This window comes from Balaenoptera physalus (genome assembly GCF_965194825.1).
Source record: "Balaenoptera physalus genome assembly, chromosome: 8".
In the NCBI taxonomy this organism is placed as follows: domain Eukaryota; kingdom Metazoa; phylum Chordata; class Mammalia; order Artiodactyla; family Balaenopteridae; genus Balaenoptera; species Balaenoptera physalus.
Genome location: NC_138887.1, coordinates 123,457,619 through 123,484,708, shown reverse-complemented (window position 1 = coordinate 123,484,708; position 27,090 = coordinate 123,457,619). Strand labels below are relative to the sequence as shown.

Sequence of the window (27,090 nt, the reverse complement as noted above, 5' to 3'; positions counted from 1 at the left end):
TACTTAATTCCTTCTCAGTTTAAAAACAAACTTACTTGCTGTTTTCTGTCTCTATAGCCTCGAATAAATGACTGGATAATTATTGCATTTTTCAATCTTCGTCTTTCTTCCTGAATAATGCAGGGAGGAGGGAACAATGGGTCAGGATCAGTGAAAACGACAAATACTAGTTAAGACTTAAAAAAAAAAAAAAAGCTACATAATTCATGTACCACAAAATTCACTCTTTTAAGTGTACCATTCACCAATTTTTAATATACTCAAAGTTGTGCAATCATCACCACTGTCTAATTTTGGAACATTTTCATCACCCATCCCCAATAAAACCCCTGTACCCAGGGGTTTTACCCAGTCATCCCTCATTCTCTGTCCTCCCACCCCGACCCCCCACTGCTGGCAATCACTAATCACTTTTCTGTCTATATGGAACTGCCTATTCTGGACATTACGTACAATGGAATCATAACACGTGGCCTTCTGTGTCTGACTTTTTTCACTTGGCATGATGTTTTCACGGTTCATCCACGCTGTACCACGTGTCAGTACTTCACTCCTTTTTATGGCTGTTCCGCTGTACGGATGTCTCATTTTGTTTGTCCACTTATTAACTGATGGACATTTGAGCTCTTTCCACTTTGGGCTATTATGAATAATGCTGCTGTGGACATTCCTGTACCAGCTTTTGCGGGGACATAGGTTTTCATTTCTCATGGGTGTATATCTAGGCATGGAATTAACATTTGAGGAACTGCTGGACTGTTTTCCAAAACAGCTACACCATTTTACAATTCTACCAGCATAGAAAGACTTCCTTTTTTTAAAGTTTTTGTTTTAAGTATTAAAAAATATACAGACAACAGAAGCATCTATTTTAAAGGTCACTTTGTTTCCAAGCAGAAAACTCCAATTTTTATCAACTCGACTCTGTCTTTAAAACTTTCAGGGGTGGGATAGGGAGGGTGGGCGGGAGATGCAAGAGGGAGGAGAAATGGGGATATATGTATATGTATAGCTGATTCACTCTGTTATACAGCAGAAACTAACACACCATTGTAGAGAAATTATACTCCAATAAAGATGTTAAAAAAAACCTTTCAGTGACCTAGCAAAAATATATATTCTTCATCATCATTATAACCACTGCAGCTAACAGTGTTTGAGAGCCTACTATGTGCCAGCCCTAAGAGAGACACTTCACATGCATGCATACAAGAACCTTACAGGTGAGTATTACTCCTGTTTTAAAGACACAGAAACCGAGACTTCCATAAAGATTAAGTAAGTGATGCCAAAAGATGTGAGTCAGAGAGCAAACTCAGGTGTGACACAAAAATCTGTACTGTCTTATCACATGACAATGTCTCACATCTTCTATGAATGCCACCTACCAGGCTTGAAAGGCACATACACACTCATGCAATCTTGGGATTAGAGAACATACCATCAGGTCACAAAAGTGTACTTCCTGAGCTTCAGATGGTTACAAAAAGGGAACCCTTGAACTTAAACCTAGTTTGGGAATCTATTCGTAACTATGATGACTCTGACAGCACTTAATTAAAAACTCATATAACATCCCATGCATTTTCAAAACACTTATTTTTACTCATTCAGCTGTTTGCTGGGGAAGAGTCTCAGTAACACTCCAGCTCTCTGGCAGGTGCGCTGAGGGCAGGCGAGTCCTCACAAGGCCTGGAGGCCAGCTTCACATTAGCTCTTCCCTGTTTTAAAGGGGATTCACCCCTCCCCCACTGCCTGCCAGAAGCAAATGCAATGCTCTCCAAAAAGAAGAGGCCATATTCTAATCCTGAAGATATCGCTTCAGTTTGGAACATACAATGTCCAGTATTCAACCAAAATAACCAGGCAAAGACAAGAATTTAAAATCAAGAGGACAAACAACAAAAACGAACCCACAGGAATTCCAAACACTGGAGAGTAAACATTATCTTTAAAAATCTACAATTACATGCAAGAAATGAAAAGACGAGAGAACTGGGAAATAAAAGAATCAAAGAAAATTCTAGAACTCAAATAAAAACTGAAAATCAGAACTCAATGGATGTACTTAACAATCAGACATCACTAAAAGAGATAATTTGTAAATCAGAAGTTAGATCAGAAGAAAACAGCCAAACCAAAGCATAGATATTCAAAGAATAAGTATACTGAAAAGAGTACAGGAGACACACAGGACATAATGCAAAGGTCGAACATCTCTGTCACGTGAGTCCAAGAGGAGGAGGAGAGGGAGGATGGAGCGGAGGCACGACTGGGAGAGATGGCTGACTGAGAATTTTCCAGAAAAGATAAAATACACCAACCAATACTCCACACAATGAACGGGTGAGTTCACATTCACAGACAGGTACCCAGCACACAGGGCTGACTACTCAACACTTTTCTTGTTTGAGCAGTGATTTTCAAGTGAGGGCAGTCCCCACCGAGGGAGCGTTCGGTAGTTTCTGGAGACACCTGTGGCTGTCTCAGCGGGGGCAGGGGGTGTCTCGGCACCTGGGGAGAGGCCAGCGATGCCGCCAAGCGTCCTGCAGTGTGCAGGACGGTCCCCACAGCAAGGGACTACCTGGCCAGAATGTCAAAAGTGCTAAGGTGGAGAAACCCTGCCTGAGCGTTTTTGCATCTGCTGTTCCCTTGACCAAGAACGCTCTTCTTCCAGCTTTCCACAGCTTTTCTTTTCCATCCTTCAGAAATCCACTCAGCTCCCACCAGCTCAGGGACGCCTTCCCTCAACACCCTATCCAAAGCAGACCTTCGCAGTCCCCATCTCAGGATCCTGATGAACATCTGTGTTCTATGGCCCAGCAGAAACACTGTTTCATTCCCTGTCTATATACCCAGCCAGCAGAAAAGTACCTGGAACATAACAAGCTCTCAATTTATATTTGTTAAAGGAATGGATGAATTATTAAAAAACAAAACAAAAAATGACCTAGAAAAGCAGGCCATAAGACACCACAATTGCTGATTAATCAACAAAGTAAAGCCATTTTAAGAAATTACCTCCGAAAGATAAAATGTAAAATAAAGACTAAAATGCCAAATGTCACTAGCTCCTTTCATTTATTCAGCTTCTTCACAAATAGTTAAGATAACTTGCCTTGACAGGGAGTTTTCTCCTTTTGCTTGACAAAACATGAACACTATACATGAAGACTTTCTACATCTTCTGGAAGCCGTATCATAAGCAAGTAAGTGAACTGAAAGCCTATTTTCTCCCTCTATTCTGGAAACTGCTCTTTTAGTCCATCTTTTCTACATTGGTTCCAGAATAAATGACCTACATAAAATCCAACAAATCCAGAAATGTTTCTGAAGTTTAACATACATATAAGTACTTAAGTTATGTCACATATAACATACATATATCTAATATATAAAACAGGAAAACCAAGGCTTATTTAGATGCCATGGAAAAATGTTTATCTACAGGGACTATTATAGAACTGTTTTTACCTCCCTCTTTCTTCTTTCTTCCTGAGTACGATGTAAAAGAGAAGCCTTTTCTTCCTAAACACAAAAAAGAGAGAAAAGATAAAGGTTATAATTTTAAATTATAAAATATTCTCATACAAAAATTATAGAATGTTGTGACCCAAAGGATTCTAGAGATCATCCAATCAAACTGTCTGACTTAGTAAGAAATCTGAGGCACAAGAGGCTAAATGGTTCCCTCACCCCCATCCCCAGGTCACAGATCTAATTGTAGTATTTCAGTAGTGTTCTAAGAATAAAATCTGATTTCCTTACACACACGTTAGTTCAGGTAAAACTGGGGAGATCTGAGTAAGTCAGTGCATTGTATCAGTGTCAATATCCTGCTTGCCAGCACATACTACAGCTTTGCAAAATACAACCCCCGGGGGAAATTAGGCAATGCAAACAACAGACCTTTCTGTATCATTTCTAACAGCTGCATGTGAGTCTACAATTATCTCAATAAAAATTTCAGTGAAAAAAAAATCAATCTTTCATTGTTATCAAAATTTTTAAAATTCTTTTCATCTTAAGTAAAACTATATTTTGAATAAAATTACTTGATATGTAGAAGGAACTGAAATAACAAATGGGAAAGTTAAACATTTCAAATAAAATAAAAATACTTACAGACGACCCTCCTCCCCACCCCCCAGCACCATTCCAGCCTATACTGTATGGGTATTTTGTTTTTGTAAATTTAATCCAAAATAAAATTAAAGGCCTAAGACATCAACATATAAATCATTAGAAACATTAATAAACCTAAATTTCTTAACACAAACATACTACTCATCAGAATAGAGTCAGAAAGCAAGTAATGAAGCCAATTTAAAAATAATACTTTGATATGTGAAGAAATACATGTGTAGAGCGAAAAGTTTCTAACTGACAAAATTTTCAGCCAAAGAAATAAATCCTCCAGATATTTTCCATTACAGAGAATTTCATTTCTTGAATTCAAATAAGAAGTCTTTATCTATCACGTCAAAGGTCAGAAAAATATTTCGTTTTTAACTGATTAATTAAAAGGAGGAGGAGGAATGGAAAAATCTAAAGTAAAAAGTGCTCAGAATTATGGAAAGCTTCTAGATAAAAATACAGCCATATTTCTGGTCATTATCTTTATTTATGAATAGGAGTGATAAATACATGTCTGTAATTTCTCTTCCTTCTATTCCATTTAATCAGATTTAATATATGTTCATTACTTGGTTATAGTTAAAGAGCTAAGATTTCTTAAAATGATACATGCTGTTACAACTACGAGAAAATATAATGTCTGAAATTAAACCCACGTTTTACTTTTAAAAAAATGGTACATGCCAGCAAAACAGTCACCAAATTGACTTCACACATAAGCTTAGCTGTCACTAATCTAAAAGCCCTGTGGGTTTGAGGGCCTGGCCTGTCTCTTACCACCAGGTCCCTATCATTGGCTTCAATGTCTGCCACATGTAGGGATTTAATAAATATTTAAAAAATGAACGAACGAACATTTCCTTTAAGTAAAACAAAGTAGTCTAAAAGGAGTAACCATAACAGCTGAAAAGCACTTCTGAATACCTACAACACAGCACCGAGGTTGAAGTATTTTAAAAATCAAAATAGGTACCAATTATCAAAAAGCAAAACTGGATTCTAAGTGAATACTTTAAGTCTGAAGCATACGATACGCGATGGCTATGAACGCACGCACCAGAGGCAATGCGGAATGTGCTGAGGGTGAATATCCTTACCCTTGGATGACCCGTAGATTGAAATCCTTGGACAGAGGACACCATATAAATGGAAGGTCACTTCTCTTACCTGTGCTCGAGGGCTGTAAAGTTTCCTACTTAAAACAGCTCATTTCAAAAATTATAAAATAAGCATAGCAAGCAAATCCAAAGTCCTGGACACACACACAAAAACCCTTACATGTGACTTCAACTGTAGTTGAAAATAATGTGAAGGTCTTTTCCAAGAGTACGCATGCTCCCTAAATATTTTAGGGAGGAGAGAAAGGTCTCCTGGGGAGGTCAACCATCCCCACAGGCCACGTCAGCCACGTGGGACAGGAGACTCTAGGACAGCGCCAGCTGCCACCAACACCGATTCCTCTGTGCCGCCCACTGTGCCCCAGCACACAGACAACTAACACGGACTGAGGGTTTACCCTCCACGTGCTAAGCAACATTCTAAACCCTAGGATTTGGTTCATCACATGTTCCTCAGAATAACCCAATGCGGTTTAAGTACTATTACTTTTCCTGTTTACAGATGACAAAAGTGAGGTTCAAGAGTGGCAGAGCCAAGATCTGAACTCAAGACGGGTCCAGAGCCTAAGCTATTAAGCAGTGTACTATTTACTTTGAAAAACAACATTAAGTATGATCATATTATTTCACATTTTGAGAAATTTTTAAAACTCTTTTGTCTTCATAATACATACGTAATTTGGAAGATATATCGGAAAGGAGGCTGGTGGGGAGGGGAGGCCACAGAAAAAAACTGGGGCGGGGGGGCCACCAAAATGTACCGTGAGTTCGGAGGCATGGGGAGGAGGCGCGGGTGAGAAACAAAGGATCCAGAATGCCCAGGAAAGGCGAAGTAAGCAATCGCAAAGGCCTGGGACACAAAGGTGGCATAAAAAGCCAGTTCAGCACAGAAAGAAAAGTGTGACAGAGCACTTAATCGATGTCTACAAATTATGTACACTATCACATGTAGCACCTGAACTAGCTACCGAATTCCACATCAGAGCCGGAGCTTCTTCCTACATTCCCCAACTCAGAGACCGTCTCTGTTCAAAACACATTCAAACGAGGCACAGGAGAGGAATTTATTCTCAACAAATACTGGCTGACTCATGCGTCGTGCTAGGCACTGGCTGTTTTAAAAGTAACAAAAGTGTTTGTTCCCAAGAAGAGCACAGTCTGGTGGCAGCAGAAGAAGCCTATGAACGGAGCACCGACCACGGGCCGGACACGATTCCAGACACCAGCAACACAGCAGAGTCAGCAGGAGCGGCCCCGCCCCGGGAGCGCACACCTCAATACAGGTGGGCGCCGGGGACAAGGCAGCGCAGAGAAAGGACAGGCACTCCGCCTGCGCGACTCAGAGAACTCAGGAGAAAAGGTGAATTCGAAAGAAATCTTGGAAGGCTGTGTTCAGAAGGATGACAAGATGGAAAGCATCCCAGCAGAGGGGGGAAGCATGTGAAGCAGCAGAGGCACGAGAGGGGGCGCTGGGCAGGAAGCAGGGCTGGAGGGAGGGGCTGGGCTGACCTCGAGGCCAGCATCGAGAGGGAACGGGAGACCCCCATCTCTGGCTAGGTGAGCCATATACCAAGACAGCATGGGATGGAAGGGAGAGAACGACGAAGTTAAAGTTCACTGACCTTGAGACATCTCTGGGACCGACAAGTCAGTCAACAGGTCAGGGAAGAAGTATGGATTGAAAATTCAGAGTTCAAATCACCCATGAATTAAGCTTAAACTCCTTCCGTGGCTTCCCACCCTCTACCTGCACAGAGGGCTGCTACACCTTTAAAACTAACAAAAACTGCAATATCTAATACTCATTTCCTGAAAGACCACTGGACACTAGACGGAACCATCTCTTCTCAATGCTCAATTATTTACATGAACCAAAGTTATGTAAAACCTACCACGCTGGACTTATTTTCCTACTTCATGGTAGCCTGAGACCGTAATTTGAGAATGGCCAGTGTGTTCTAAGGGGTCAAGTTCAAACACAGCCTTGGGCGCAGGAATATTCCGGTCAAACACCTCCTCCTCTTTCTCTTGCACCACCAGCACGGCGTGCCCCCCAACTACCCTCCAAGTCTCAAACCCCCCACCCCTCCCCAGCCTGGCCCTCCCTCCTGGCACTGACATGCACCTGGCAAGCGCCCACTCGCCTTAGGTGAGACTCCGCTTAAATGTCATCTCTTCCATGCAGAGAAGATGACCTCCACTCCTATTCCTCCACACAATGAATGGGTGAGTTCACATTCACAGACGGGTACCCAGCACACAGGGCTGACTACTCAACATGCAGAAAATGACTGTATCTGCACTAGTCAGAATCCTGGAGGCCACACGGGCACCATCCTCAAAGATGTGGCCACCAAATGCCGTGGAAGGTCACTCTTCAGCAGGTTACGCCACACAGGGCCAGTCGGGGTGTGGTTATTCTGAAGACGAGCAGAAAATAAGAAAACAAAACAAACTCCATCCCTTAAAACAGCAGTAATGAATGATCAAAGTATGTCAGGCCCAGCAGTCAGTTGGGAAAAATAAAGGCACAGGCCTGATCCTAACTCGCAATTCTGAGTGCCTACACACGGCTCGAACCGGTAAATAACTATTAACTTCCCAAAGTGAAATTTCACCAGGCTGCTAGAAGAGCAAACCGATAAACCTACCACAGTGCACAATGGGAGTCAGCGTCCGGGAACTCACCCTAGCCGTCCGGGCCAGGGTTAGAGAAGCAGTCCATCCCTGGCGCCCACACCTGCCTCATCACAACAAGCACTCCAGGGCTTCCCTGGTGGCGCAGTGGTTAAGAATCCACCTGCCAATGCAGGGGACATGGGTTCGAGCCCTGGTCTGGGAAGATCCCACGTGCCGCGGAGCAACTAAGCCCATGCAACACAACTACGGAGCCTGCGCTCTAGAGCCCACGCGCCACAACTACTGAAGCCCGCGCTGCTAGAGCCCATGCTCCGCAACAAGAGAAGCCACTGCAATGAGAAGCCCGCACACGGCAATGAAGAGGAGCCCCCGCTCGCCACAACTAGAGAAAGCCCGCACGCAGCAGCGAAGACTCAACGCAGCCAAAAGAAAATAAAAATAAAAAATAAAAAATAATAAAAAAAAGAACAAGCACTTCAGGGAAGCCACAGACTCAATGTCCTAGCTCGATTTTTCTATTGGGTGTTGAAATAAATACCACTATGGGACTTCCCTGGTGGCGCAGTGGTTAAAAATCCATCTGCCAATGCAGGGGACACGGGTTCGAGCCCTGGTCCGGGAAGATCCCACATGGTGCGGAGCAACTAAGCCCGTGCACCACAGCTACTGAGTCTGTGCTCTAGAGCCCATGGGCCACAACTACTGAGCCTGCGTGCCACAACTACTGAAGCCCTCGCGCCTAGAGCCCACGCTCCGCAACGAGAAGCCCACACACCGCAACAAAGAGTAGCCCCCGCTCATGGCAACTAGAGAAAGCCCGTGCGCAGCAACAAAGACCCAATGCAGCCATAAATAAACAAACAAAACTGCCGTCTCTCAAACCACTAAAAAAAAAAGTTGTTAAAAGAAAAAAATTACCATGTTTTTAAATGTTCTCTCACGTACCACCGGAATCATCACACTCCATACTCTGGGACAAACACTGATCTACACTAATAAGGCTAAAGCAGGAGCAGACAGGTCACTGTCAGAGGGTCTCCAGGGAGACATAAATAAAAACGGAGATTCAGCCGTTGATAAAGCTGGCATTTCAAATTTGCAGAGAAAAATGTATTATTCAATAAACAGTGTCACAACAACTGAGTAGCCTAAATAAATGACATTGTATCCCTAAGTCTTCACATCAGAATAGATTCCTGATGGACCTGAGATTTATATACATATACAGCACTATAAAAATACGTGAAAATAATGAGGGGATTCTTTTTAAAATCTCAGTGTGGAGGAAGACTTTCTTTAAGAAAGAAATATCACACCACACGTTAAGTCTATTAACTTATTTAAGAATGATAAACTTCCTGCATGCCTCAACTAGAGAGCCCACGAGTCACAACTACTGAGCCCACGCACGCCGCAGCTAAGACCCGACGCAGCCAAAAATAAAAGAAATAAATATTTTTTAAAAAATAATGATAAATTTGACCCCATAAAAATTAAAACTTTCTACACAGAAAAATGCCATACCCAAGGCTTAAAAAGTTGACAAAGTGGGAATAAATATTTGTAACACTGCAAAACCAACTATTTGTAAAAGCTCTCAGTAATAATTTTAAAATATCAACAAACTGGACTTCCCTGGTGGCGCAGTGGTTGGGAACCCACCTTCCAATGCAGGGGATGCGGGTTCGAGCCCTGGCCTGGGAAGATCCCACATGCCGCAGAGCAACAAACCCCGTGTGCCACAACTACTGAGCCTGTGCTCTACAGCCTGTGAGCCACAACTACTGAGCCCATGTGCCACAACTACTGAAGCCCACATGCCTAGAGCCCACGCTCCACAATAAGAGAAGCCACTGCAATGAGGACCCCACGCACTGCAACGAAGAGTAGCCCCCGCTCGCCGCAGCTAGAGGAAGCCCACGTGCAGCAACAGAGACCCAACACAGCCAAAAATAAGTTAATAAATAAATAGAAAAATTAGCAAAAGCTATAAACAGTACATAGGGAAATAAACAAAAATATATTTTAAACATAAGAACTTCATCTTCACTCATTTTTAGGAAAAAAATGCAATAAAAACACAATGATAGGCTTCTTAACCCATCTAACTGGCAAACTTTAAACCTCAGATAACACACTGAGATGAAGGTGGACAGCAGCCACTTTCTTACACTGATACGATCTCCTTAGAGGGCAATTTGGAAATATCTATATAAAAACAGCCTTTGACCTAGCACTTCTAGAAATTTAACCTACAAATATTATTGGCACATATACAAGTATATGCACCACAGTGCTGTTTAAATTAGCAAAAAAGCTGAAAACAACCTATATGGCCATTAAAATACATGACAGCTAAATAACTTAACAGGACACTCATTACATGGAGTATCGGACATAGCTTCTTTTTTTTTTTAATTTATTCATTTATTTTTGGCTGCGTTGGGTCTTCGTTGCTGTGTGCGGGCTTCTCTAGTTGCTGTGAGCGGGGGCTGCTCTTTGTTGCGGTGTGCGGGCTTCTCATTGCGGTGGCTTCTCTTGTTGTGGAGCACGGGCTCTAGGCATGCGGGCTTCAGTAGTTGTGGCACGTGGTTTCTAGAGCGCAGGCTCAGTAGTTGTGGCTCACGGGCTCTAGAGCGCAGGCTCAGTAGTTGTGGCGCACGGGCTTAGTTGCTCCGCACCATGTGGGATCTTCCCGGACCAGGGCTTGAACCCGTGTCCCCTGCGTTGGCAGGCAGTTTCTTAACCACTGCGCCACCAGGGAAGCCCATACACAGCTTTTTGAAAAATGCAGTAGATCTATTTGTACTGATCTGGAACTATGCCCAGATGTAGTGCTGGAGGGAGAAGCACAGCAGTCTGTTCAACGCGCTCTAGCGTGTGTTCAAACAAGAGAAGAGTGCACATCTCAGTGATTCCATGCGCAGAGAACAGCTCTGAGAGGACAGGGAAGAACCTGGGAACACAGACCCATTACAAGGATCAGGGACTCGGGGAGTGAGCAGTGGGGTGAAAGGCAGGGAGATGATCATTTTATTTGAATTTTTATTTTCTACTGCTTGAATTATTATCCAACTACGTGTAATACTTTCTCACTTTTTTAGAATAAGGTACTAGTGAAGCTACTCCAGAACCTAAGTTTTTAAAAACAGCTCCACAAAGCCAAGAATAAGTTCATCAATTAAGTGGCTGGGAGGAAGAGAACAGTAAGGTACCAGTAAAAGGCACATTTAGATTTTCATTCTTAACAAATTTTTGGTTTCAATTTATTGTAACTGAAAATGGCTTTTACCTTCTAGAGTCTACAGGCCTAGGCAAGTTAGGGCTTCCCAGCCCAGTTACATACAAGTTTCATAAAGTGCACTGAATCAACTGTTTTTGGAATGACTAAACCTATTGTTCCTATGGCAAACCCGTTGCCTTCAAAGCTAATCTCTCACCTCCACAGCTGTGACACTAACCCTATTCATCAGTATGTAAACAACAGTAAATTACAGCAAACTTCTCTATTTGATCTTTGAGCCTTAGGCACATTATCTTATCTTCTCTGAAAATTAAATATGGCCAAACTTCACAAATACCATTAACAAAGATGTTTTTTAAAGGGGGGAAAATGCTTTCTTCATGCAAATGAATTTAGTGGGAACAAAATGAAGTTTTTAAAAAGTAAGTCATATATAGTTTAAATTAGATTTCATTAACCATCAGAATCAAAAAAAAAAATTTATGATCAAAAATTTGAGTATAGGTCAAAGTAAACGTACATAACATGACAATTTCCATAAAACCAAATGCTCAAATTGACTGCTAACCACTTATAAAAATAAGTTTAGCATGTTTATTAATACCTTGATTTTTAAAAAACTGTGAGATTTCCTTTGTTTCCAAAATATTTGGATTATTTTCCATTAGCAATTTACTCCATTTACCAATGTAGACAGAACAATCAGTTTCACATGTTTCAAGTTAGTATATTTTCCCACTCTCATGCACTAACACAATACTAATAGTTTTACACAATTTGAAGAATATTCAAGAAAAATACTTTGAGTTAATTAAAATGTTAAAAGTTAGCAAAAGTTTTATTTGTAAATAATGCACAACCTATGATCTGTGGATTTTTCCTTCTTTTATAGACCCATTAGAAAGAACCTTTATGGCAATATAACAGCAACCAACTTCACATACATGCAAATATTTAAAAGTGCATCAAAATACAGTAATAAGTTACTAAAAATTATATTTATAAAACAGTGTACAATATGATTCCCAATTCAAACACTATATAGAAAAAAGACTAGAACAAAATTTATGCACATATTAACATGTGTAAAGAGCATAAAATGTGAAAAGAGCTCATTTAAAAATAAAGTACCCGGGCTTCCCTGGGTGGCGCAGTGGTTGAGAATCTGCCTGCCAATGCAGGGGACACGGGCTCGAGCCCTGGTCCGGGAAGATCCCACATGCCGCGGAGCAACTAAGCCCGTGCGCCACAACTATTGAGCCTGCGCTCTAGAGCCCGCGAGCCACAACTACTGAGTCCGCATGCTGCAACTACTGAAGCCCACGCGCCTAGAGCCCGTGCTCTGCAACGAGAAGCCACCGCAAGGAGAAGCCCTCGCACCACCATGAAAAGTAGCCTCTGCTCGACGAAACTAGAGAAAGCCCATGCGCAGCAACGAAGACCCAATGCAGCCAATAAATAATTTATTTGTTAAAAAAAAAATAAAGTACCAAAATAAAATGCAATCGTTTATATCTCATTACAATAAATTCCCAAAGACCTTCTTTTCTTTTTTTTTTAAAGACCTTCTTTTCTTACACCAAAACTGTGTATTAATTATGGCACTGTTTTACTAGCAAAACCCTGGAACAACCTGCACACATACATCTATCAATAGGAAAGTGGTTCTATGACACAAACCATTCAGTGCAATATTATGCATCCATGAAGAGAAACTACATGTAAAGGTGCTGGTGTGGAATCGTCACTAAGACACAGTGCTGAGGAGAACAGTAGCTCTCACTGTTATTTAAAAAGCTAGGGGCACATGTTTATTTATATTTACTCTAGTTTTGAAAAGATTGAGGAAACTGGTAAGAGTGGGGAAGTTTGGAGTCTCAGTGAGAGGAAGACTTCATTATATATGCCCTTTAGAAGAGTCTCAGTTTTTGTAACTTTTTCAATTAAAAAAAAGGTAACTATTTTTAAAGGCCACTGACTGGAGATTAGAAATGGAAACGTTATTAGACCAAGGAAGATTATAGTGATAATCTAACTTTCTCATTATCAAGAATTATGACTTTCCCATTACAAGATGTGAAAACAAGAAGCCCAGAAAAGATGAATAAGTTGCAGACAATTGGTTAGGAAGATAAGCATTTTTTCAAGCCCCCATTTTACTTTTTACATTTCATCTTCCACAGTAAAGATGTGCTATGAACTGTGCTGCTTGCCAACACACTACAGTTTACTAATGTTCCTAAAAAAGTTAGAGCACTAAAGCTGCATTATAAGAAAAATTAATTCAAAAAGACATAGGATTGTTAAAGCCATCCTTTCAGTGCCTGCAGAACACGGTCCTCAACTTGCCAAGCAGTTAAAGGAGAGCTTAAGCAAAGCAAGAAACAACACAAGACATGCAGACTACACAACATCCAACAGCCAGACCAGGGTTCACATACTTCACTAAATGATGTGGAATCTCTGAGCCCTGATTTCTTCCTCTACGGGCTGCCAACACCTCCGCCTCACAGAGAAGGAGTCAAGAAGAGGCGAGAGCATACAACAAGCAGGAGGACAAACCCTGAGGGACACAGTGTAGGTAACTACCAAATAAGGAGAGAAAACAGAGACACCCTGGCGAGAAAGTGCCCTCGGAGGCTCCCTGCAACCGCACAGAGGCTAAGGCAGCACTTAACTGCTAAGACCAGGGAATGGAAATTGATATAATTTTTTCTAGAGAACAAAACACATCAAAAGCCTTTGTGCACACTGACCAAGCAATTCAGCTTCTTTCTGCAATGTATCCTAAAAAATAATTATAAATCATTGGCTATAAAGATGTTGTTCAAAACAAAATAGAAACAATCTAAATGTCCAAAAGTAAAGGATGAACATGTGTATACTTCATCATACACAGCTCATACAAAGAACATGCACGGTAATTTTAAAAAGAAAACAAAATTTTAATTTTAGAAAATAGACTGAACAATTGGATCCTCAGCTTTGGAATAACCTAGAGTTTACATAACTGTCTTACGGTCAGTCCGCAGGACACAGTCACAGCTACAGCAAATAAAACCTCAAAACCAGTACAAAAGGTCCGAGGTCCTCCAACAAGCCCTGCTTTTCTAATGAGCTCTGCTCTGCTCGCGGCCTCGCAGTCGGTACTACCGTCTGCGCACACTGCCACGCCTGCTGGCTGGCCACGCACCGGTCCCAGCAGCACCTCTCCCTTGCGTGCCCCTCTTTCTCCGTTTCTGTAAACGCTGGCATCCCTCGGAGTTTTGTCCTGAGCCCACATGTCTTCTCACCAGAACACTTTCCAGAGCATCTCACAACTTCAGCTGTTACCTACTGATAGACCAACGGACTCCCAGCCTCTACCTGAAGCTCCAGACTAGCACCCCACCTGCCTAGCGAGCGACCCCAAGCATCTTGCGTTGAACACGTCCCTAGGAACTCAGCATCGTGTCGGATTACGGGCTCACTGTCCACTCCTGTCACCCCAGACTGACACCTGACGCGATGCTTGTCCCCCAGAGCTCATCAGTTCTGGCTCCTCGACAGCCCTGAACCCCTCCACTCAGTTCCTGCCGCCTGGTTCAGGCCCTCACTACTCCTCTGCACAACCACAGCTGCCTGTCTCTCGCCTGGTGTCCAGCCCCTGCACTGCCCCACAATCGTCTCTCTAAAACCTGAGTTTGCTCAGGGTCACTTCACTGCTTCAAAAGCCTTCAGTGGCTCCCAAGGTGCCCCTTTATGACCTGGCCCCTGACTGCCCGTCTCCCCAGCCCCCGACTCCAGCCAGCTGAACAGTCTGTAGGTGACTGCCACCTCTCCAGGGTCAGACGCCTCTGCCCGTGCTGATCCTTCTAACTGGTGGCAACGACGTTCAACCTGTCAACAGTGGTGAGAATCCCAGGCCAGCACACAAGAGCCGAGGGCACTGACATTATGCTGCCCGCCCAGGGCCCTGAGAATAGGCCCTGGAAAAGGAGGGAAACAGGCTTCCTCCCTCCGTTCTGGCACAAGACACCCCAAGCAGCTCTCAGATGGCCAGAAATGTACTTTGATGCTCTCCTACTTCACTCCCTCTCTCCAATGGCCTGATGCATCTACCTCCTGCCCTATGGCTGTCAAAGTGACAAGCCAAACACTTTCATTCCCATATTACTTACTCCCCTGTATATTCCCCCCCTTTTCTCCAAGGGTGGTTGGATTAAAAAGGGTGGTTGGATTAAATGATCTAAGTGAATTCAAATTGCTGCAAATAAATGGCAGCCTCTCATGATTCTGAGGCTTTTTTGAGGAAGGTGCTTACCTCAAATAAACTGCCTAACAGATAACATTTCAGGTAAGACCGTGCAGGAACGCAAGAGCTTAACAGCTCACAGGAAAGGCCAGCTCACAGTCAGGGAGCCTTGCCTGGGAGAAGGGAATTTTAAGTCAGTTCTCTATTTCACCAGTTTTCTAAGCTGTTCCTAGTTTACCAACTTCTTTCCTTGTTACATTTCCAAACTGGTGGAGTTTGATTCCTCTCACCTTGAGTGTGGACTGGATTGACAAATAAAATAGGACAAAAGTGACAACGTGTGACTTTCAGGACTCCCTCGTAACAGGCTTTGCCTCGTTCTCCCTGCTCTCCTGCGTCACTGGCTCCAGGGAAGCCAGCTGCCAGGTCAGCAGGACACTCAAGCAGCCCTAAGGTGATGTCCAAGTGGCAGGAGCTGACACCTCCCGCCAGGACCCATCACTGGCCTCCAGGCACAGGCATAAGCCAGCCCCACAGTGGCTCCCCCAGCACCTGGCAAGGCTTCCGATGCCTGAGCCTCCAGAGCCCCTAGGCCAGAACCACCCTGCAAGCTGCTCTCGGATGCCTGCCCCACAGAGCGAGAGCGCGAGAACAAAAATGTGCTGCTTTAAGCCACTATGATGGACGAACAGAGAACCAGACCTCTGTTCACTGGAAATCAAGACACTGGTAAAGCAGAGATCATGACTGTTCAGAGTAACATAATTTAAATGCAGACTGCACTACTGCTTTGCAATCTGCTTATGTCCACTAACAATGACACAGTTTAATACATATAATGAGTAGACATCAATAAATGATAAATATTAACAAATATAGATCATGACCACTTTGACCAGTTGTATAGTACCCCACCGCACTGTGATATCATTTAACAAATCTCCTATCGTTAGACATTTAGATTGTTTTGAATTTTTCAATACTGCAAGTAATGCCACAAACACCATCTTTTCTTTCTCACGCATCTATCCCATGCACCCGTCAAATTAGTTTCTTAGAATAAATTTCTAAAAGTAGACTTACTGGATTTAGAGGGGTTGTACCTGTTTACGACTTCTGATGCGTGCTGTTAAACCATCCCCCAGGTAGGCTGTGCCGATTTACGCTGCCACCCACACCCCCCAGCAGGCATCTGCAACTTTAACTTGGTCACCACTGAAGGTGATGGACTCCGGAGACACTCGGCCAGAAGGAAGCTCCTGCTCCTGCCTTCATGCTCACGAGCGGCACAGGCAACAGAAGGCGTGAAGAGGCCGTGGCCGGAGAACAAGGACACGGTGGTATAAAATAAGGGTCATGGTCAAAGAAGAAAATGCTTAACTTCCAAACTCCTAGGTGCCCGCATTCTTTAAAGTTATAAGAAAAAAGGGAAAGAGACAGAGGAAAACTCTTTACTGCTTTTGCAATAACCTCTTTTGAGGGCTCTTCTACAGTCCTATGAGATGACCTGTTTATTACCTTAGCTAAGAGACCTAGTTGGCAACTAACTCTGTAACTCAAGAAAATCAGCACACACTGGAGTGTGCAAAGCCAGACAGGACTAGGGAAGGCAAGCCAGGTAGGTGCCTGAGCACAAAATTTAAGGAGGCACTCACTCTCAGGGCCATGAACCCGAGTGCCACCTTAAGCCCTGCACCTATGCATCTCGAGTCAGAGCCTCCTTAAATTTTGTGCCCTACGTACCTTGCTTGCCTCACCCTAGACCCTGATTAGAAGTCCAAAGAGAATTAGACAAAGTCTCAGCCCTTCCACTCTGCTTGGTTTCCCTAGGAACCAGATCAAGAGTTCCTGACCTTATATGCTACAGAGAACTTACAGCGTTCTGTCTCGTATGTGAAGAGTATGGAAAATCATATTCAAGAGAACAGACGTGGCGCTGCTAGATAAAACAGGAAGGTAATAATACCAGTTCTGACAGTAAATCTTAAAATCTGATTTTAGAAAATGTTTCTACTTTACTTGATGTCAGACGTGTAAAAAACAGTTTATGTTCCACTGCAACATACACAGAGTAGTACGACAACATGTACATCAACTGCCAGCTTTTCAAAACGAAATAGCATGGACTTTTTTTTAGGTTAAAATATTTTAGGTAAGACCTCCAATTACACAATAGAGGGCAGTTATATAAAACTAACCAATCAGAGTGCTTACAATCCTAAGAGTATTCTAGACTTATCGAAAGGGGAAATTAACATTACAGTAGCTGGTTTCGGTAGGCTCTACAGTGAAACTCATTCTGCGAGGCCAGCAGTACTCTAATACAAAAACCAGAAAAAGACATCACGAGAAATAAAAGCTACTCTCTCCGGAACGCAGATGCAAAAATCCCCAAACAAAATACTACCAAACTGAATGCAACAACGTATAAAAAGAATTATACATCATAACCACATGGGATTTATGCTAGGTATGCAGGGCTGGTTCAGCATTCAAACAACACTTGGTGTAATCCATCACATCAACAGACTAAGGAAAAGTATATGATCATACAGTAAAAAGCATCTGACAAAATCCAACACCCAGGTAATTCCCTGGCAGTCTAGTGGTTAGGGCTCCGTGCTTCCACTGCAGGGAGCACAGGTTCAATCCCTGGTTGGGGAACTAAGATCCCACATGCCACGCCATGTGGCCAAAAAAGAAAATAAAAATTTAAAAATTTTAAAAATTAAAAGTAAATTTAAAAAAACCAACACCCATTCACGACAAAAATTCTCAACACACTAGAAATAGATAGGAACTTCCTCAACTTGATAAAGAACCACCACAAAATACCTACAGCTAACATCATGCTTAATGGTGAGAAACTAGAAACTTTCCCACTAAGATGAGGAAGAAAGCAAGGATATCTTCTCTTACCACTCCTTTTTGACATCATTAGCTCTAGCTAAAGCAATAAAGCAAGAAAAGGAAACAAAAGCTATACAGATTGGGAAGAAAGAAATAAAACTGTCTTTGGTCACAGATGACTTGATCATCTCTGTAGAAAATCCCAAAGAATTAACAAAAAAACTCCTGGAACTAATATGTGATTATAGCAATACTGCAGGATACAAGATTAACATACAAAAGTCAACTGCTGTTCCATATTCCATCAATGAACAACTGGAATTTGACATTTAAAAAATAATAATAATAATAAATAAATAACATTTCCACTATGGAAACAATATGAAGGTTCCTCAAAAAATTAAAAATAGAACTACCTTATGGTCCAGCAATCCCACTTCTTGGTAGCTATCCAACAGAAATGAAAACAGGTATTGAAAAGATATCTGCACCACTATATTCATTGCAGCATTATTCAAAATAATAAAGATACGAAAACCTAAGTGGTCATCAAACAGACAAACAGATAAAGATGTGGTGCATACACACAGGAGAATATTATTCAGCCAAGAGAAAGAAGGAAATTCTACCATGTGTAGAAATATGGATGGACCTTGAGGGCCTTAAGCTAAGTGAAATAAGCCACAGAAAGACAAATACTGTAGGTATCACTTATACATGGAATCTTAAAAAAAAAAACCAAAAAAAGTCAAACAAAAAACCCCAAAAAAAAGTCAAAGTCAAAAAAGAGAGTAGAAAAGTAGCTGCCAGGGGCTGGGTGGATAGGGGTGGGGGAAATAGGGAGAAATTGGTAAAAAGGTAAATACAAAACAAAACTGCCTTCCTGTAAACCAACAATGAACATTTGGAACTGGAAATTAAAAACACAGTATTGTTTATATTAGCACCCCCCAAAAAAGAAATACTTCGGTCTATATAAGGCAAATTACAATAGCCTGATGAATAAAATCAAAGAAATGCACAAATGGAGAGACATTTCATGTTGAATAGGAAGACTCAATATTGTCAAGATCAATTTTTCCTAACTTGTTTGATCTACAGATTCAACACATTCCTAATCAAAATCCCAATAAGTTCGTACAACACAGAGAACATACCCAATATTTTATAATAACTATAAGTATGACCTTTAAAAACTGTTAATTACTATTGTACACCTGTAACTTATATAATATTGTACCATCAACTATATTTCAATAAAAACAAATGCAACAAATACACCTAAAATACAGTGGCTTTAAAAATATATATATAAATATATGTAAGTTATTTTGTGAATATCAACAAACTGCCTCTAAGGTTGATATGGAAAGCAAAAGACCCAAAAAAGCCAACACAATGCTGAAGAAAAAGGTGAACAAAGTCGGAGGACTGACACTAGCTGACTTTGAGACTTACCATAAAGCTCCAGAAATCAAGACAGTACGGCACTGGCAAAAACAAAGCAAAACAAAAAAATCCAGAACAGACAAATAGATGAACGGGCCAGAATAGCAAGCCCAGAAATAGACATATAAAAACACGGCCAACTGATCTTTTGACAAAGGAGCAAAGGCAATTCAACGAAGAAAGGACAGCTTTTCAACAAATATGCTGGAACAACTGGATATCCACATGCCAAAACAGAAAGAAAAAATTAAAAAATCTAGACACAGACCTTAACACCTTGCACAAAAATTAACCCAAAATGGATCACAGACCTAAATGTAAAATACAAAACTATAATACTACTAGAAGTTAACACAGGAAAAAAGCCAGGTGACATTGTGTTTGGCGATGACTTTTTAGATACGACATAAGAAGCACAATACATGAAAGAAAAAAACTGATAAAACTGGACTTCATTAAAATTAAAAACTTCTGCTCTGCAAAAGACTGTTAAGAGAATGAAAAGACAAGCTCAAAACTGGGAGAAGATATATGCAAAAGGCCTCTCTGAAAAGAGTTTATATCTGCAAAATATATACAAATACATTGAAAATGTATGTAAGGAACTGCTAAAACTCAACAGTAAGAAAACAAACAACCCAATTAAAAACTGGGATAAAGACCTGAACAGACATCTTAACAAAGATACGCAGATGGTAAATAAGCACCTATGAAAAGATGCTCCACATCACATGTCAACAGGGAAATGCAACTTAAAACAATGAGATACCACTACATACCTAATAGAATGGCCAAAATTTAAACACTGACAACACCAAGTGCTGGCGAGGATGTGGAGCAACAGGAACTCTCATCACTGCTGGTGGGAACGCAAAACGGTGCAGCCACTTTGGAATACAGTTTGGCAGTTAATTACAAAACTAAACATAATCTTACCATACGATTGCGCTCCTTGATATTTACAAAAAGGAGCTGAAAACTATGTCCACACACAAAACCCGCATGTGGACGTTTATGGCAGCTTTATTCATAATTGCTAAAACTTGGAAGCAACCAAGATTTCCTTCAGCAGGTGAAGGGACAAATAAACTGTGGTACATCCAGACAATGGAATAGTATTCAGCAATTTGGAGGGGGAAAAAAAAAAAAAAGAGCCATCAGGCCAGGAAAGACCTGGAACAACCTTAAAAGCATATTCCTAAGTTAAAGAAGCCAGTCTCAAAAGATCAAAACTCACAGAACGTACAATACCTGGATTGAACCCTGATATAAACTGACTTAATAATAAGGTATCAAGGGGGGCTTCCCTGGTGGCACAGTGGTTGAGAGTCTGCCTGCCAGTGCAGGGGACACGGGTTCGAGCCCTGGTCTGGGAAGATCCCACATGCCACGGAGCAACTGGGCCCATGAGCCACAACTACTGAGCCTGCGCGTCTGGAGCCTGTGCTCCGCAACAAGAGAGGCCACGATAGTGAGAGGCCCGTGCACCGCAATGAAGAGTGGCCCCCGCTCGCCGCAACTAGAGAAAGCCCTCGCACAGAAACGAAGACCCAACATAGCAATCAAGCAATCAATCAATCAATAAATAAAACTTAAAAAAAAAACTACAATGAAACTACACACCCACCAGAACTGCCAAGTTAAAATGACTGACAACGCTAAGTGTTGGCAAGGAAGTGGAGCCACTGAAACGCTCAGAACGAGGCAGAGTGCACTGGAGCTAAACCCACGTGCCATGTGTGAGCAGCACGTGAGAGCATGTGTCCACCCAGAGACACATACAACAAATACGGATCAACTGTGCTATGCACGTTCAGACAACGCAACCAGAATAAGATGATGGATCCCACCTCTCAGACCAAATGCTGAGCCAGAGGCGCCAGCTCCAAAAAGAGGGGCCTCTAGCAAAAGAAGTTCAACAGGCAGAACTGATCTGTGGTAATAAAGGTCGGAATAGTAGTTACCTTTGGGTAGGAGGGCTTAGAATGGAAGGGTGCAGATGGGGGCCTCTGGAATGCTGCGCATGTTGTTTGATGGGAGTGGTGGGCCCACGGGTGTGTTCATATGTAAAAATCCTTCCAGCCGAACCTACAGTTAATCCCCTGCCCAGATTCCGGTACCAGGCCAATGCACCCATCCCCCAGCCACTGCAGAGCGACTGCGGTGGGCTCCTTACTGCCACCCTCTCTGGAGAATTACACTCCCACCCACCCCAGGGGCAGCCTGCAGACAACGACTAAATGATACGGGGATACAAAATGCCAGCCCCCTCACCTCAAGAAGGAACAACTCTGTGACACCAGCCACGCTCCAGAGTTGTCGCTGGGATCCGGCTAAAGATAAACTCCAACCCAGAAAACCCCTTGTCCCCTGCCCTCTCCTCTTCCCTCCTCAGTGTCACCTGCACAAGGATTTCCTCCTCAAGCTTCTAGGGGACATGGCCTAAGACACAGACACTTAATGTTTGTGACCCTGACTGTATGTTAAGTCTAAACCTCGATGAAAAGGGGGGTAAAAAGGGGAAAAAAATTGTTTCGCACAGCTGAAAAGCAAGACGTGAAATCTCCCCTTGAGATTCTGATCAATAGATAACTGTTTTCCTTAAAGAAGAGATGTGTTACTTGGTGAGAAAACAGGATCAACACCCTAGCAGGACCTGCCAGGGCACTCCTGTCTGTAACAGAAGTCACAAGGTCCTACATAAGTGAGGTGACATGGATTCTAAGGTGGTGACCTGCCCCCAGCTTGCTATGTGGCTGTGCAATCACTCAACAGCTCTCTATCCCACCTGTAAACTAGATCTGGCCCAGAGGTTCTCCAAGGCCCCTTCCAATGGCAGAAGTCCTTTGATCTCATTTGGAATTTTCCTGAACACCCAAGCCACTGAATGTGACCCACGCCAGCCCTGCACAACACCTACACAGCACCTAGTCTGGCACCTAGTTCTGCAGCCTCTAACCAATCACCATCATGCAAAACCCAAAGCTTGTAAATTATCAGCAAACTTCCTTCCCAAATCCCTGCTGGGTTCCCCTCCTCTACCCTCAGAAACCATCATATACATACCCCATAGTACAATTTAAAACGGGTATTCTTACATGGACTTGAGCATCCGCTCAGAGTCATGTGCCAACCCCGTCGTTAAGTGTAACATACAGGATACACTAATACAGAAGAAAGAAAAGACGAACCACTGAAAGAACACTTTAGAAAATTATTTAGTAAACAATCCGCTAATTATAGTCACTTGAACTTTTCCAACACTCTAAGCAAGGGCGACCACACTTTATTTTTAGTCTGATAAAACTAAAACAGGCAGGGAAGGGATCCCTGGAGAAGTGGCAAAAAGCAAGCAAATGAAGCAACACTGACGCTGAACTACTTGTTAGCAATTCCACCGAACCAGTATATGCCAGTCATCAGAGAGGACAGCACAGTAACTAGTTTGTCCGCCCTTATTCTAAACTGCTATCCTAAGAATAATCATACGAGCAGTCGTAACAGAAAAAACGTGCTGGAGTCTCTCCAGAAATGTTTCCAAAAGGCTGGTAAAGGACGACTTTCATGGCCTTGGATTCAAACACGTGGCCAATGATGAGGAGTTCCGCCTCAACTTCAGAGACTGTTGTCATGAACAAATACATTCTACTTACTTTCTACAGCAGACAAGACCCCCCCACGTAGTACTCTAAAAGCAATCACCATCAGATGTCAAGTGTGATAAAGTATCTAAAGTTCATTTCTGAAAGAAACACTGTGTCCTTTGCCCTGAGTTTTTCACTACCTAAGTATAAAAGGCCGTCCACCCTCAGCATCCTTGCAGCTTCTGGGCGATTCCGGTCCACAAAGCCCTTTTCCCCATCAGCTTTCCTTCCAGACCCGCTTTGAGCCCTCGGAGCAGGTGACCCCGCAGCCCGCCCCCCGCGCGTCCCTCCACCGCGATGGACCCCTCCCGGACCCGAGCCGGCCCCCCGCCCGCCGTCCCGCCGGGAGTCCGCGGCCGACCCCGCCCAGCCCCGCGGCGCTGCCGCACGCAGGCCGCTCTTACCTTCCGGCTCGCGCCTCCCAGGGACACCTTGGGCCTGGTTTTGAAATCCCCTTCAAAACTAAACATCTTTACAGCCTATCCCATCTGGGAGGGCCCGACCCTGAGAGCGCGGGCGGGCCCCGGGGGAGGGTCCCCGGCGGGGACAGCGACCGGGGGAGGGTCCCGGCGGGACGGGAGCGGCAAGGACGAGGCCGCGCCAGGAAGTGACCCCGAGCCCGCGCCCGCCGGCGCTCTGCCCGCCCGGACTGCCCTGGGGGGGAGGGGCGGCGACACTGGGGGCAGCCCTCGGCCACCTCCCCCCTCATCCACGCCTCCCCGCCGCTCCGGCCGAGCCCGAGCGCCGGCAGGGCCGCGGACCCCGCACTTGCACCCGGAGCAGCTGCCGGGAAGAAAAATGGCCGCCGCCGCCGCTGCCGTGCGCCGCCCCGCCGGCGTGCGCGCGCCCGACACCGACGCCGCGACGCTGCTCCCGGCGCCCCGCCCGCGTGCGCGCGCCCGCATCGACGGCGCGTCGGAGCGTGGGAAGAAGCGGCCGTGCCAGGCCCTGCGGCGGGAGGGGTGAGGGGCGGGGCCGGGGCGCGTAGGTGGGGCGCAGGTGCCCGGGGAGGGTGGCCGCAGGTGCCGCGGGGGCGCTGGTGCCCCGGGGGGAGGGGGGCGCGGGGGGGTGCAGGCGGGGGCGCGCGTCCCAAGCGGTGCGGACGAATCCAGTCTCCACAGTGCGCCGAGGGCGGCTGCTGGGGTCGGTGGGCGCCTGCCCCCCGGAGTTAGACTAGGATGTTGTTTGTGCACTTTTCTGGGAAGCGGGCTACACGCTTTCGATGATACCAAACTTGACTGATCTGAGGGGAAAAATATCAGCTTTATTACTTAATGCCCGTAGAGAGTGCATCATTTAACGTTGTGACCCAGTTATGTGTGAACTTCATACACACATATTTCAATATATACACATATATATCATACACACATAGATACAAATGTATATGACATACATGCACATGTATAAAAGTATACCATGTATGCATACATACAGTTAACATAACTCACATGCACATCAATATATACACAAATATATAGCATATACACATATATATACATACATCTATATCACATATACACAGAGAAATATATATTGCGTACACATATACATAAATATATATCATATACATACATATATTTCATATACACACGACTGAAATCAAATCTTAAAAACTAATGTTTTTCATTGCTATGTGCGATGCACTATTTTTTTTACTCTGTTGTCTTTTTTTTTTAATACCAGCTGCAAACCACTAAGTACATTTCACAACCCACTAATGGGTTTCAATCTCAGTTTGAAAAATCCTGCATGTACACACACACACACACACATATACACTTACTATATATATATTCTCATATATATATATGAGAATTAGGTCACAATCGTCAGGATCAAAAGACTTTGAAAGCCAGTGATTAGTGCAGTTTTCCAGTTAACACATAAGCTACTCTGATATGTCAAGAAATCCTTGATTCATCAAAAATATACAAATTTTATCAATTTTTAAATTTTACAGACTTTACAAATCATCACTTTTTTAAACCTGTCAGATGAGCAAAGATTTAAAATATTGGTAATATCCAGTATGTGCCCTCAGTAAGTGAGTCTACTCTGAGGTCTCAGATTTTGCCCCAAATAAACTCTTCCAAGGTCCAGGCCAGGAGTGAAGAGCAGGAAAGCCGATTTAACTAGTTCTCCAATATCAGCTTTGTTGGTAATTAAGGTGTGCTGCCTCCATCTGCTGGGTATTTTTCAAATTTTCTAAATTGGCTAAGAGCATATCTATCTGTCTTAGTTTCCTATCATTGCTGTAACGTATCACCACAATCTTAGTGGCTTAAACAACACAAATTTACTATCTTACAGCTCGGCAGGTCAGAAGTCTCACTGGGCTAAAATCAAGGTGTGTACAGGGCTATGTCCCTCCTGAAGGATGGGCCGTTATTTATTATCTCACCATTCCCCTGTTGTTTGGCACTTAGGTTAACACCGTTTTGTCGATGTTACAAATTCTGCTGCAAGCACATTCTCACACACAGGAATGAGTTCTTTCTGCAGGAAAGACACCCTAAGGCGTCGTGGCTGAGTTGCAGGGCAGCAGGCTTACATTTGATGGGTCTGTTCCTTGACGTCCCCAGAGGATACACCCCCTCTCCTTTGAGATCATCCTGGGGCTGCTGGTGAGCCATGTTGCCTCCGGAGACTGGAGTGGGTCCCAAGAGAATATTCATTGAATTAACACCAAGGCCACTGTACATCCAAGTCTGGAAATTCACTCCTTCCTTTTACCGTCCCAAATCATGCCCGACACACTGTCCAGTACAATTCACTAGAACTCATGCAATGTGATTAAGTGATCCCATTTAGATTCTCCAATAATAAAACACCAAGAAAATTCCAATGAATAAAACTATAAAGAAATATACAGAAAATTTGGTCACCAAAGGGGGGATAGTAGTTACTGATGGGAGAAGACCTTGGAGGGAAGATTCAAAGTTAACTGGCAGCATTGTTTCTCAACCTGCATGGTCTTTCCAGGGGTGTTTGCTTTGTATTATTCTTTAAAATGTTGATATATGTTTAATATACTTTCTATGTGCATAATAATTTTAATGATCAATTTCTTTCAGAAAAAGAAGCTTTATTGTCTTGGTTCAGGCTGCTTTGACAGAATGTCACAGACTGGGTGGCTTATAGACAACAGAAATTTATTTCCCAGTCTGGAGGCTGGAAGTTCCAGATCAAGGCCCGGCAGATTTGGTGTCAGGTGAGAACTCACTTCCTGGCTCATAGCTAGTGCCTTCCCTCTGTGTCCTCACTTGGGGGATGGGACGAGGGAGCGCTTGGGGTCTCTTTTATAAGGACCCTCCTCCCATTCATGAGGGCTCCACCTCATGACCTCCCCAAAGCCCCACCTCCCAACACCATCACATTGGGGGTTAAGATTCAGCATATGAATCTGGGCGGAGGAGACACAGTCCATAACATTCATTAATAAAATGGCAACAGTAAAACGCCCTAAATTTGAACATACACTCCTCTTCCATTATCATATTCCAGGGGACGTTAGAGGACAAACACTAAATCGCTTTGCAAGATTAAAGTCCAAAGGTGAAAAAGTCCAAAAGAATCAGAATGTGCAAAAACTGACAGAAATGAAGGGAGAAATTAACAATTTGACAATAATAGTTGTAGACTTCAAATACCCATTTTGAATACCGGCTAGAACAGCTAGACAGAAGATCAACAAGGAAAGAAGATTTAAAGGCCACTCTCAGCTACTGACCTCACAGACTCTGGGGCATGCCCATCTCCCGCATCGGAGCA

General features: G+C 43.3%; 1 protein-coding gene across 4 annotated transcripts in view; it reads right to left on the bottom strand.

Annotated features, from left to right (window-relative positions):
- The window catches only part of UBE3C (ubiquitin protein ligase E3C), a 122,032-nt gene extending 97,888 nt beyond the window's left edge, over window positions 1–24,144 (bottom strand). For all 4 annotated transcript variants that reach the window (XM_082472626.1, XM_082472627.1, XM_082472628.1 and 1 more), the window contains exons 1-3: window positions 23,721–24,144; window positions 3,475–3,528; window positions 36–110 (exon numbers count right to left, since the gene is read on the bottom strand). In XM_082472626.1, coding sequence (XP_082328752.1) covers window positions 36–110; window positions 3,475–3,528; window positions 23,721–23,786 — 195 coding nt within the window. In that variant the 5' untranslated portion in view covers window positions 23,787–24,144. The remainder of the gene's footprint in view (window positions 1–35; window positions 111–3,474; window positions 3,529–23,720) is intronic.
- Between the last annotated feature and the right edge of the window lie 2,946 nt (window positions 24,145–27,090).